Source organism: Lemur catta, chromosome 12 (assembly GCF_020740605.2).
Source record: "Lemur catta isolate mLemCat1 chromosome 12, mLemCat1.pri, whole genome shotgun sequence".
Taxonomy (NCBI): domain Eukaryota; kingdom Metazoa; phylum Chordata; class Mammalia; order Primates; family Lemuridae; genus Lemur; species Lemur catta.
The window spans coordinates 39162092-39176010 of NC_059139.1; the positions used below are offsets into that span (position 1 = coordinate 39162092).

Here is a 13919-nt window from a genome sequence, read left to right on the forward strand (position 1 = left end):
CAACTTCAAAGGGTTTGAAAATCGCCATTATAAACAATCTTATAATTCGTTTTATTTTTACTAATTATTTTAGTTATGTTCTTACATGTTTAGGTTTCAGATTTTTTATTAAGGTTTTAATATCTTAAAAGGATGAAACATCTCAAGGGGAACTGATAAAAATAATGTTCACTTTTGGGGAAGACTTGTCATACGTATGCTCACGTATACTCAACCCTGTGATTAGAGTAATTAGAAATAGGAAAAAAAACAGTTTGTAATTCTAGGTATGTCAGAAACAGCTGCAACCTTTTAAAAAACTGCTTGGGTCTGAAAAGAATTGATTATTGCTTTTTCATATTTTTCCTAATGTTCTACCACCATATCCTTTTAATAAAATGCATATATTTGTTAGATTTTAAATATTCTGACTTTTAAATACTTGTAATGAAATTTTATTAGTATTCTTGGCTGATTTGTTTTGGCTCTTGTCTCCTACATTTGCAACCAAATTATACTTTATATGCTAGACAAGGTTTATGCCAGCCTAATTGGTTGCTGGCATTTCTTAGCCTCACAGCTGCTGTGAATTCAGCTGTGAACTAGAAAACATATAATAGGATCCTGTTTTCAGAGACCAAAAGGCAATTGTCAACATGTGAAACTTGTTTTTGATAGCACAATAAATATATGAGCTTTTATGGCAAATTAGAGAGCACTAATACCAATCTTAAGTAACCAACTTAATTTTAAAGATTAGAAAGTCCTGATATATGAAAGCCATAGTATTTGTTATTTTGTTCACTGGGACTTGAATTTGGGTGTATGTTCTATTCAGTCATTTGTGCTTTTTTTTTTTTTTTTTTTTTTTTTTAAATCATTCGTTAGCCGGCCGAGGTGGCTCATGTCTATAATTCTAGCACTTTGGGAGGCTAAGGTGGGAGGATTTGCTTGAGGCCAGGACCAAGCCCAGGCAATAGACCCCTCTCTACAAAAAATGAAAAATTAGCTGGGTATGGTGGTGCACACTTATAGTCTCAGCTACTCAGGAGGCTGAGGCTACTCAGGAGGCTGAGGTAAGAGGATTGCTTGAGCCCAGGAGTTTGAGGTTGCAGTATGAGCTATGATGATGCCAGTGCACTCTATCCTGGGCAACAGAGCAAGCTCCTGTCTCAAAAAAAAATGAATTTGTCTTAATATTTACCAACAGATAAATATTAAAAAGTTGAGATCGGAACTATTTTCCATCTAATTTGACCATAACAAAAAAATTGAGCCTTAAATGATGTAAGATATTTCTTAGAATGAACTAAACATAAAAATGGCTTTAAAATAAAGCTTATATTTTAAAGTAGTTTATTATATATTTATATTCGATTTAGCACATTGTATTTTTATAAGTTATCTTGACATCTAAATTTGGGGTTAAATTTCTTTTTCTGTTAGGTTGAACCATATGAAATTGTCATTTTTTTAGCTTGAATGGTTTAGTATAGACTTTTTCTTCTGAGAATTACTATGTTTAATATATTTGAAAATCTTATTCTCAGTAGCAGAAACCAGTGAGGATCTTGTTTTTAAGCAATACATAGTCATATCCCATCTAAGTCAGTAAATTGTTCCTAAAAATTAGATGTTGTATGTGAAAATGCTGATTGGGAGCCTATTTGCCTTTATTTTATTTTTATTTATTTATTTATTTATTTAAATTTAATTTAATTTTGAGACAGAGTCTCACTGTGTTGCCCGGGCTAGAGTGCCATGGTGTCAGCTTAGCTCACAGCAACCTCAAACTCCTGGGCTTAAGCAATCCTTCTGCCTCAGCCTCCCAAGTAGCTGGGACTACAGGCATGCACCACCATGCCCGGCTAATTTTTTCTCTATATATCTTTAGTTGTCCATATAATTTCTTTCTATTTTTAGTAGAGACGGGGTCTCGCTCTTGCTCAGGCTGGTCTTGAACTTCTGAGCTCAAACGATCCACCCGCCTCAGTCTCCCAGAGTACTAGGATTACAGGCGTGAGCCACCACTCCTGGCCTTGCCTTTATTTTAAATGGGGAAAAAAGTGTAATGCATTCATCATCAATCTGAACTCTCTTCACCAAATTCAGAAATATAACTGGCACTGTGAGTCACCTATATATTAGTAGAATACCATCATGCTTGATCAGTAAATAATGAATAAGATTTATATGTAGTAAAATCTTTTCTTCCATTATAATTGCTTTTTGTCTATTCCCAGTATTTTTTTTTAACATTTATTAAATATTTTGGGACCCTCAACAATAAGCGAAACAGGGCTAAATAAATATGAAAGACTGTACCTACATTCAGGACAAACTGTCAGTAAATGGCTTACACTGAGTATGATTAAAGCATCATCCTATGCCTACAGTTTGTGTCACTTTGATACTTGGCATGATTTTTTAAAATCTATATGTGATTCTGACAGTCAAGCAATTATATTTGGACTGTAACTCAAAACTTTTCTTGCATACTTCTGCTCAAAATGCTAATGGAGCCAGGCACAGGTGTCTCATGCCTGTAATCCCAGAGCTTTCTGAGGCTGAGACAGGAACATTGCTTGAGGCCAGGAGTTTGAGACTAGCCTGGACAGTATGGCAAGATCCCATCTCTACAACAAATTTTTAAAATTTGTTTAAAATTGAAAATTAAGCATGGTGGCATGTGCCTATAGTCCTTGCTACTTGGAAGAGGCAGAAGGATCACTTGAGCTCAGGATTTCAAAATTACAGTGAGCCATGATTACACCACTGAACCCTAGCCTGGGCAATAGAGCATACACCCCATCTCTTAAGAAAATAAAGTAAAATGACATGTTAATTGAATTTTGGCACATATAAATCTTTTCCTATATAAACATGGACCAAAAAATCCTGCATTGAGAGATAAGTACATTTTATGAAGTTTGGGAGAAGTCTTGGGAAGAAACAAGAGATGTTCCATTGGGAAAATAATGATTGGAGAGAGAGTCTGCAGTGTTTGCCTGTACTTTCCCAAACTGTGAGTATTTTTCTACTTCATCCTCAACAGATGACATTTTGTACAGTAATTTATATTTACAAGTAGGTTGAAATAAAACCTTCAAATATGTCTCTAGATGTTAAGTCTTAAAAAATTATAGAGTTTTTCAATTGATCTCATGGAGACAAGAGAGTAGAATGACAGTTACCAGAGACTAGGAAGGGTAGTGGGGAGGGGAGCATAAAGTGGGGATGGTCAATGGGTGCAAAAATATAGTTGGGTAGGGAGATAGAATGAACATTTGATAATACAACAAAGTGACTATAATCAACAATAAGTTAGGATATACTTTAAAATAACTAAAAGAGTGGAATCAAATGTTGCTAACACATAGAAGTGTTCAATGACTGAGATAATGGATACTTCAATTACCCTGATTTGATTAATTCACATTGTATGCATGTGTCAAAACATCACATGTACGCTATAAAGATATACAACTGTTATGTACCCATAATAATTGAAAAAAATATATAGAATTTTTAAAACTGTAACACTTATTTAAATAGCATTGATTTTATATAATAACATAAACAAAGTTTTCAGATCTGACCCCTATTTTCTATGAATATGACACGACTTAAAAATGGACTGGGACTTCTGGTCAAAATACTACAATAAAGTTCATGTATTGGCATCCTTCTGCCCCAGATACCTAAGAGAAAACTAAAAAAGCATAGTTGAGCTCAAAAACCAACCAGATCATGAAGCAGCAATGGACCAGAAATTCTAAGGGAGGGGTGGTGACTGAAGCAGGCAAAGATGGCAAAAGTTTGCCTCCTGTAGGATTATGGGGGAGAAAGAGACTTAACAAAAAAAAAAAGGATCAGAACCAGGTTTACTGTTTGAAGACTTGGACTTGTGTGGCTCCTGTTTAAATAAAGATGCTGATTTTAAAAAATGCTGCTGATTTGTTCCCTGGAGCTAGGTTTGTAGGAAATTTTCCACTAGGGGAAGCAGTCCAGTGCAATTAAGGTAGAAATACAGGGATATTCAGCCACTGTACACTAGGAAAGTCTATCAGTTATTTGTGGCTTTGTTCTGATTGGTCAAGTGTCTAACCTTTAGAAATCATTAACAGGAAACCTAGGAGACTCCCATATGTTTGGAATTTGAGAAACACTTCTACATAACTCATGAGTTAAAGAATCATAAGAAAAATTAGAAAAATAGGTAGAACTGAATAATAACAAAAATACTACATATAAAAACTTGTAAGACGCTGTTGAAGCAGTTCTTGGAGAGAAATGTGCAGGCTTAATTGCTTATGAGGAAAAAAGAAAGGATAAGGATGAATGAGTTAATAAGCATTTGTCTTAAGAATTTAAGGGAAAAACCCCTGTAATATATGCCCAAAGTAAGTTGAAGGAAAGAAATAATAATGTTAAGAACAGAAATTAAGTATTTAATAACTCATAAGAAAAGGAAAGGCTCAGCAAAATCAGATGTTTATTCTTGGAAAAGACAAATAAAATGGATAAATCTCAGGTGAGATTAAGAGAAAAAGTAGTTTAAAATTGGGAATGAAAAAATGGGCATCATTACAGTTGTCACAGGCATTAAACCGATATTATAAAATAACTTTATGCTAAAAATGTGAAAATGTATATAAAGCTCCTAGAAAAATATGATATCAAAACAGTCAAGAATAGAAAACTATAATAATTCTATAATTATTAAGGAAGTTGAATCTTCCCATAGATCATACCCCAAACCAAGATGGTTTTAACCAGTGCCTGCCAAACACTCAAGGTTCAAATGATTCTAATTTTACACATGCCAGAGTATGGAAAGGGAGAACTCTGCCATAAAAAATCATTTTGAGAGACTAGCATGCCATGATACCAAAATGTAGCAAGGTTGGTACAAGAAAGGAAAATTACTGGGCAGTATCACTCTTGATCAATTATGTAAAAATCCATAACAAAATATTCAATGCAATTCGACTCTGAATCCCAACAGGTAGTGTTTTGTTTTTGTTAGTTTAGTTGATTTTTGGAACTTGATAAACTGATTCTAAAAGTTACACAGACATGCAAAAAGGCCAGAAGATCAGAGAAACTCTTAAAGAGCAATAAGGCAGAAAGCCTTATTCTATCTTATGGTAAGATATTAGTAAGCAAAGCTATAATAGTAATTAAGACAGTGTAATTTTGGTTCAGGAATAAAGAAAAAGACTCATGTGTATGCCTGAAATATGACAGGTAGTATTACAGATAGGTAGGGGCAGGAAGGGCTTTTCGGGAAATGGTACTGGAATAATTTATTTTACCTAGGGGAAAAAAAGGAAATTGTGTTATCGTACACACACTAATAGATTAATGTTCTGAATGTGAAGGGCTTTGTAAAACTTTAGAAGAAAATGTAAGAAACTGTCTTAATGATCTTAGTCTAAGGAAGAATTTTATTAACACAGAAAAACAGCCATAATGGAAAAATGTGTATTTGACTACATTAAAATTAAGAACTAAAATTCATCAAAGGACACCATAAAGAAAATGACAAGATAAGCCCCACCTTGGAGAAAATATTTGCAATATATATAACAAAAGATTAATACCAAGAATATATAGAGACTTTCTATAGAGAAGTAGCAAGAAAAAGACACTCGAAAGGCCTAAATAGCCAGCAAGCACAAAAATAGGCACAACCTCATTAAATCAGAGAAATTAGAACCATAATATGATATATTAAAGCTGTCAAATATTAAGTATTACTGTGGATGTGAAGTAATTGTTAGTTGGATTACAAATCATTGCAGGTACAGCCACTATAGATAGGAAACATCATGGCACTAACTAGAAAAGTTTCATATGTGTATACTCTTATTCTGTATTATTCTGTATCTTACTATATATATTTCCTGGAGAAATTCTCATACATTTCTACCAATACATATATATATAATAATGCCCATAGCATCATTGTCCCTGATAGCAGAAACATAAAAAACAACTCATTGTCCACCAACAGTAGAATAGATAAATAAATTTTGCCATATTCATGCAATGAAATACTATATAGTAGTGAAAATGAGTTATGTACATTTTATATATGCAGCATTTACATACAACAATATAAATGAATCCAAAAAATGTTGAGCAAAAGAAATGTCTAAAAGTAGTGTTAATCCATTTGTATACAGTTTTAAAATAGGCAAACTGTTTAGATTTTTTTATATGTGTATTTTACATTTATAGGTGGTAAAACTATAAAGAAAAGCCAGAGCATGATTATCTTAAGTGTCAGGGTAGAGATTACCTCTTGGGAGGAGAAAAGAGGAGAGAGGGAGAGACTCAGTTAGGGAGGATATGTGGGGTTTCAGAAGTGTTGTTTCTTAACTTGGCTGATGGTGGATACGGAGATGTTTGCTCAGTTTATTTTTAATGTAGAATTAAATGTATAGTGTAGAATTATATGTGATATAATTCACAATAAAGTAAATGGAGAATCAAAGAGAGGCAAAGAGCAATGAGTTAGTGAAGATGGAATACAGGAATTTTCTCAGAGGGACCAGAGAAATGGGATGGTATTTGGAGGGCCATGTGGGAAGATTGGCACAGGTTCTGGGGAAGATACTTCCAATCCTGATTAATATTATTAACACCCATGCATGCATGATTGCTATTAACCACTGAGCCTTAGGATAAAGTATGTCATTGTTCTGCCCCTAGTATTGTCATTCTCCCAGTCATCCAGGCTTGAAACTTTCCTGTTATGCCTATATGTTATCACCATATCATGATTTTTTTTTTCCCTTTAAAAATCTTTCCTGGCTGGGGGCCGTGGCTCACGCCTGTAATCCTAGCACTCTGGGAGGCTGAGGCGGGGAGATTGTTTGAGCTCAGGAGTTTGAGACCACCCTGAGCAAGAGCAAGACCCCATCTCTACTAAAAAAATAGAAAGAAATTACCTGGACAACTAAAAATATATAGAAAAAAATTAACCGGGCATGGTGGCACATGCCTGTAGTCCCAGCTACTCAGGAGGCTGAGGTAGGCAGTAGGATCGCTTGAGCCCAGGAGTTTGAGGTTGCTGTGAGCTACGCTGATGCCATGGCACTCTAGCCTGGGCAACAGAGCAAGACTCTGTCTCAAAAAAAAAAAAAAAGAAAGAAAGAAAAATCTTTCCTGTATCTGTCCCTCTTCTTATTTTGTTATTTAACAGCTTTAACAGTGCTTGCTATTTGACTCCTGAAAAAATCAAATTGTAAATTTTTATTACAATTAAAAAAGAGGTACTTGAGTATCTCAATTGAAAGCCACATGTAAAACATTTTTTTAAAAATTTAAAGGCATATTGGGAAAAGTTAGGGTTTTTTTTTTTTTTAAACTTTTTTATAGACATCTTTTAGTACAAATAAAAGCCCCGTGCTGCATTGGGTACTGCAGATATTTTAGTTATTTGATAAATTGCCAAAAAGCAAATGCTTAAGACTTCATTTATTCATTTTTTACTGCTGGAATTTCGTATTCATTTCTTCTTGTTGGATGAATAAACTATATATGATAGAGATAAGCCAACATATTTCTCAGTCCTGCCCTTCTCAACCTCTAGAGTTTAGTCTTAGCTGGTGGATCAGATGCTTTTGATTCTGCTAACTTGTGATTTAAGGCTTTCCGAGTGTCTGCATTGGGAATTGAAGTCATGGAGGTTCCAGTGTTCCAACGAGAGGAGACTGCTGATACTGGGTAGTCTCTCCTTGATTTTCTTTATCCTCTCATTGCCAATCACTCTAGGCTTTTTGGAGATTAAGGTCCCTGTGGAATTGTGAACTATAGCCCTGATAAATATTTTGCCCCACAGGTCTACCTTTTTTTGCATACCTAGTTATGGTACATTAAGGCACTATTCCTTGCCCAGAAAGGTTGGAGTACTATAGTAGATGCCCAGCAGTAGGAATGGTGTTGGTCTTGCCTTTTGGAACATGCACATGCTTTCTCCATTCTCATTATTGTTGTAACTTTGTTGGTAATTGCATGGAGACCCATCTCTGTACTCATTTCTTCGACAACTTCAACCACAGATTCTCCATTTCCTGTTGAGGGTTTATGATCTTTATGATCATCTAGTATTAAATACATCTTCCTTGAGCTCAAATATTTCCTTTTTCCTGTTGATAAAACCGTATGAGTGTCTTTATTAAAACCTTTCATTTTCTCTAAAACCTTTGCTGCAATAATCTTCTTGTCCCCAGTGGTGGGTATTACTGTTCTGAGGCTCCATGGACAGTGGGGACAAGAGTGGCTGCTTGCTGGGTTTCAGCCTCACTGATGTTGTGGAGATGGTGATTGATGGGGGGCTTGATACAGCAGTTATAGCTCCTCCATCCCAGTTTGTGATGGTGACTATGCTTACCTTAGCAGGGCTGCTTATGCCTCTCTGGGATCCACTCTTCATTTCCACTACCATTTAAACTCGTTTTCTTTTTCAAATCCTGTTACAACCATGTAAGTACACTGCTTGGATTTTCCACTAAAAAAGAACTTCAGTTTCAGGGAGTACAGTCAGCTGATAGCCTCTAGCTGTTAGTACCTTGTGGATTTTTAGCCTTTTGGCTGAGGCCTTGAATTTCCTGTGAAACACCCAGCCAGTGAGAAGAGTATAGCATGGATAATAGGGCATGTACGTTTTGGCCCAGTCCAGGATTCCTCTAATAGGCAATCTTGCTCTGAAGCTCCCTACTGTGTTGGTCAAGACTTTGTCAGATCTGCATCAAGGTCTGCTCAGTCCTGCTTCTTTCATATCCCCATTTCCTTCATAGGTTTCAGATCTGCATCATATTCTGAAAGTTTTCTATGCCCAACCATCTTTCCTCCCTCTTTTATCTTTCACAGTAAACCTCTTGCACACCTAGCTGTCTCAACATCTGCTACCAAGAGGACCCAAATGACACATACCACTTCTAGTGGTTATATACCTAATTTCTCAATAAATCAAATTGAAGTAAGAGTTATCTAATTTCCATTTTTTAAGCCTCTCCATTTTGAATCCTCCCAGTATTTTCTAGCTCATCATTTTCCTCCACCCCAACACATGTTTCTCCTCTAATGTCCACTTATCTCGGTAAATGGTACCATTGTTTACTCACTTGCTTTCACATTTGTCTTTAACATTTAAGTCCTTGACCCATCTTTTGGGGGTTGGGGGGATTGGAGGTGGTATTGTGTGAAATAGAAATCAGTCCCTTGAAAGGGAAAGTTGCTACTCTAGTAAAGGATGAATGGGACCACAGGTAATGAGGGATCAGGTCATGTAGGGCTTTGTTGGAGGTCATTAAAAGGCCATTGAAAGGATCTTGGCTTTTACTCTATATGAGATGGGGAGCCATTGGAAGGTTTTGAGCAAAGGAGTAGTATCTGACTTAGTTTCTACTGGGAATATTCTGGCTGCTCTGGAGAATTGACAGAAGGGCAGATAGGTGGAAGCAGGGAAACTAGTTGGGAGAATATCACAGTAATCCAAGGACAAGGCATTGGTAGTTTGCACCAAGGTGATAGCAGTGAATTTGGCAAGAATAGACTCATTATCTGGGAGCAGGCATTGTCATTTTATTTTGTAAAAATTCCCTAGGAATGTCTGGTTCACAATGAGGGTTGAGAATCTACGCTACAGTTGATATATCAATTTTTACAGGAATGCTGGACTTAAAGCCATATAGACATCTTCATCCACTTAAAATTGAAGGGAGTAGAGAAACATAGTAATTAATAGTGTTTTTACAGTCTGACCAAGGTTCAAATCCATGGTACTTATAAACTGTGTCATCTGGAGCTTCGGTTTTCTCATCTTTAAAATGGAGATATCTACCTCATAGGTATATTTGTTGCTATTAAATGGAACAGTGTAGATTAAATGAGCCACTATCTGACATATTCATGCTTAAAAAATAGCAGCTTAAAGAAGGATCTGACACATTAGATTGATAAAAATTTTAGATTAATAATGCTCAGTGTTGATGAGGATGCGGAGGAATAGGTCTCACTGTTGGTGGGAATGTAAATGGAGGGTAATTTGGAAGTAGCTATCAAAATTTCAATTTCTTTGACCCATTAATTCTGCTTCTAGAAATCTTATTTATGGAAACATTCATACCTGTGTTTATATATTCAGTACAACATCATTTAATGGCAAACAGTTGGAAACAATTAAAATTATTCTTAGTAAAGTTAAATTGTGATACATTTGTTTTATGGAATGGTATGTAATAGTTAAAATTCATAGGTAAATCTGCACATACTGTCATGGAAAGATCACTAGTTTATATTTTAGTTTTTATACAAAGCAAAACCAATATATCCTTTGAGAGTATTTATGTCCTCAGTATTGGATTTTTTATAAGATTATATTCATTTATAACTTCTGCAAATTTTTATTTGAGCCCATACAGAAAAGGTGATGATTCATAGTAATTTCATATATAATAACACTTTTCAAATTATTACAGTGCCCATATTTTATTTAAGGTTATTGTATGGCTTATACTAATATTGTTTTATGTACTGTATATTTGTTTTTAGATGTTTAAATAGCTACATGATACCCTAAAGTAAATTATAGATGCCCCCAAGGATTTCATTTAAGAAATACGTATGAAAATTCCATATGTTCAGCATTTTGTTAGGTAAAATTAAAGATGCAGATATATAACATAGTTTCCATCCTTACTAGACTGATAATCAAAAGGATAGGTAAGATGAAAACAGATGAAACAAGTAAAAAAAAAAAAAAGTGTTTTTTATAAATATTATTTTGTTTGTCTGTTTCTAGGAATTTGTCCTAAGGAAATAATCTGACAAGTGCATAGTAACAAATATACGATAGTATTCATTGTAGTGTTTATAATAGTTAAAAAAATACGCATATCCTAAGTGACCGTCAATAGGTATTAAATAAGTTATGATAAACATAATGGAATATTATGTAATAATTACAAATAATTATTTAGATCTGTAGTTATTTAACAGATATATGTGATCCACAGTCTATTAAGAAGGGAAAACAAGTTTAATACATTATATATAGTATCTTCTCTCTATAGATGGTAAGTCTAGAGTAGTCAGGGAAAGTTAAGGAATAGAATAGATTTGGATAGGCAACATATAGAAGAAGCCATTTTAGATTAGCATTTCCCAACTTTTTTGGACTCAGATTTCTTATTTTTAAAATAATTTCATCAATTTCAACAATATTTACTAAAAGTGAGTTTTAAGCAAAAAGCGTTTTATGTCAGTATAGTATTAAAAATTGCTTTGTGAATTTTTGTTCTTTGTTCCACTCAGTCATTTTTGGCTCATAGGAAGGGAACTTTCTAATGATTAGACCTATTTAACAGTATAAAATTTCAAGCATTCCATGTCACTGTGTGACCATTTATCATATATACTGAAAATAAACTTTCAGTCTCAATCTAATTTCTTGACTTCTTGGACTTGACAAGTAGCAAATTGATTTATGGCCCTGTGGATAAAATTCATTCTCTAATCCTGAGACTCTGTGTACATCCCTTGTAAGGAGGAGAGGTAATGTCATTTAAAAAAAAAAAATTACAGGTTTTACAATTGTATTTTGCTGTTTAGGAATGCCATAATTCATGGTATTTTAAAAATGTGTATTTTATTCCCACTTAGGCCGAATACATCAAGCAATGGTAACATCTTTAAATGAAGATAATGAAAGTGTAACCGTTGAATGGATAGAAAATGGAGATACAAAAGGCAAAGAGGTATGACCATTGGGTTAAATTTTATTACTAGTCCTGCAATCAAGATGCTGAATGTGAAACAAAACAGAAAAGAATATAGTTTTATATTGACGTCAGGAGTTCGAGACCAGCCTGAGCAAGAGCAAGACCCTGTCTGTACTAAAAATAGAAAAAGTTAGCTAGCTTTGATGGTGCACACCTGTAGTCCCAGCTACTCAGGAGGCTGAGGCAGGAGGATCGCTTGAGCCCAGGAATTTGAGGTTGCTGTGAGCTAGGCTGATGCCATGGCATGCTAGCCTAGGGAACAGGGAACAGAGTGAGACTGTGTCTCAAAAAAAAAAAAAAAAAAAAAGAACATAGTTTTATATAGTGCATGTATTCTTTATCATTACTTTAAAAATTTTTAAATGATTAAAACTTTTCAAAAGAAGGTAGATTCCTCCTTCTTATGTGATTGCATGTGTCAAACTTGTTAATTATTAGATGAAAATATTCTTTTAACCCGGCTCATAAAATTTGAAACTTGCTGTAAGTTAATTATGTGGTTCTATTGGTCACTGTGTTGCTTTGCAGTTCGTATAGTCAAGGCTATAAAATGCTATTTTAAAAGAGATTCTTTAAATATGTGTATTATAATTCTGTATAATTTAGTTTGCCAGCACTGCCATTCATTAGGCTGAAATCATTTAGCTGTTATTTATGTCAATTTATTAGAAAAATAAAAGGTTAATTGTCAAAATGCAGTCTCAAAATAAATATTTGTATGTTATAAATAGATTGACCTGGAGAGCATCTTTTCACTTAACCCTGATCTTGTACCTGATGAAGACATTGAACCCAGTCCAGAAACACCTCCACCTCCAACATCCTCAGCCAAAGTAAACAAAATTGTAAAGGTCAGTGATGAAATTTCACAGCAGGGTCTGTGTGTGTGTTAGGTGTGTATGTTCTGGTTTGAAGTTGGTAGGATATTGAAAGTATGTTTTAAGTGTTGAGATTAATTTGCTTTTTAAAAAAACTTTCATTCTTTCTGCTATCCACATCCATATGTACACACAAATACTTTCAAGGATTGAGTTTGTCTAATTCACAATTATGACAGTCATTAGAAAAGATCCTAGAAATTACTTGCCTAATTAGGATTTTTCCTGAGACTAGTACCTTCTTAGGAGATATGAGTCAAAACCATTTGCTTGTTAGTGTTTGTTGATGAATACATATGATTTGACAAAGGAATAATAGCTGTTTATTTATGATTACTAACTCTGGTAGTCTTTTGAAATTAAAATTTTGCTGTTTATATTTATTAAAGAAAGATGGGAAATGATAGCATGTAATTTACTTCTGTTATCTGTGAAGATAAACCTTAAAACCATGCTGTATCTTACTTAGCAATTTTATCTTTACAGAAGTTAAAAGCACATTATTTTTACTGTTTTTAAAGATAATTCCTCTTCCTTTCCCTCAAAACCCTTCACTATTAAAAATTTGTATCAAAATACAACTCTGGTGGGTGCAGTAGCTAACTCTTTTAATCCTTGCATGTTGGGAGGCTGTGGTGGGTGAATCACTTGAGCCCAGGAGTTGGCGATGAGCCTGAGAAACATAGCAAGACCCTGTCTCTACAAAAAATAAGAAATATTAGCCAGGTGTAGTGGTATGTGCCTATAGTCCCAGCTACTTGGGAGGCTGAGATGGGAGGATCCCTTGAGCCCAGGAGTTTGAGGTTGCAATGAGCTAAGGACAGCACTGCAAGGCAACAGCCTGGGCAACAGAGTGAGACCCTGTCTCCAGAAAAAAAAGTACAACTCTCTTTAAACCAGATAGTACCACAGAGTTGTTGAATCTGCAATTCTTTGTTTTCAGTTGAAGAAGTATTTATTGATTTTTTTTTTTTTTCACATGGTGCCAGGTACTGTGCTAGAAGAAATACAAAGATGAGTAATACAAAGTGACATGGCTTTCAGCCTATAAGAAACTGATTATCTTGCAGAAAAGACATACTAAGCGTCCACATACAGTATGATAGAAGCTTAATGATACCAACAAAAGTCTGTTTTGTAAACTATGCATATGAATATAAAGCAGATTTTCAATTCATATAAATTTAATCATATTGAGAGTCACTGCTTAGAGGTCATTATTACCACTTGTAAATGGACTGTTTTTCATATTCAGCTCCAAAACCTT

General features: G+C 34.6%; 1 protein-coding gene across 7 annotated transcripts in view; it reads left to right on the forward strand.

Annotated features, from left to right (window-relative positions):
* The window catches only part of KIF2A (kinesin family member 2A), a 62725-nt gene that overhangs the window by 16946 nt on the left and 31860 nt on the right, over window positions 1–13919 (forward strand). For 5 of the 7 annotated variants that reach the window (XM_045566217.1, XM_045566223.1, XM_045566218.1 and 2 more), the window contains exons 2-3: window positions 11656–11750; window positions 12506–12625. In XM_045566217.1, coding sequence (XP_045422173.1) covers window positions 11656–11750; window positions 12506–12625 — 215 coding nt within the window. Of the gene's footprint in view, window positions 1–2767; window positions 3005–8948; window positions 8972–11655; window positions 11751–12505; window positions 12626–13919 lie in introns of those variants that run through there. The other 2 variants (XM_045566219.1, XM_045566222.1) reach the window with 2 other exon arrangements.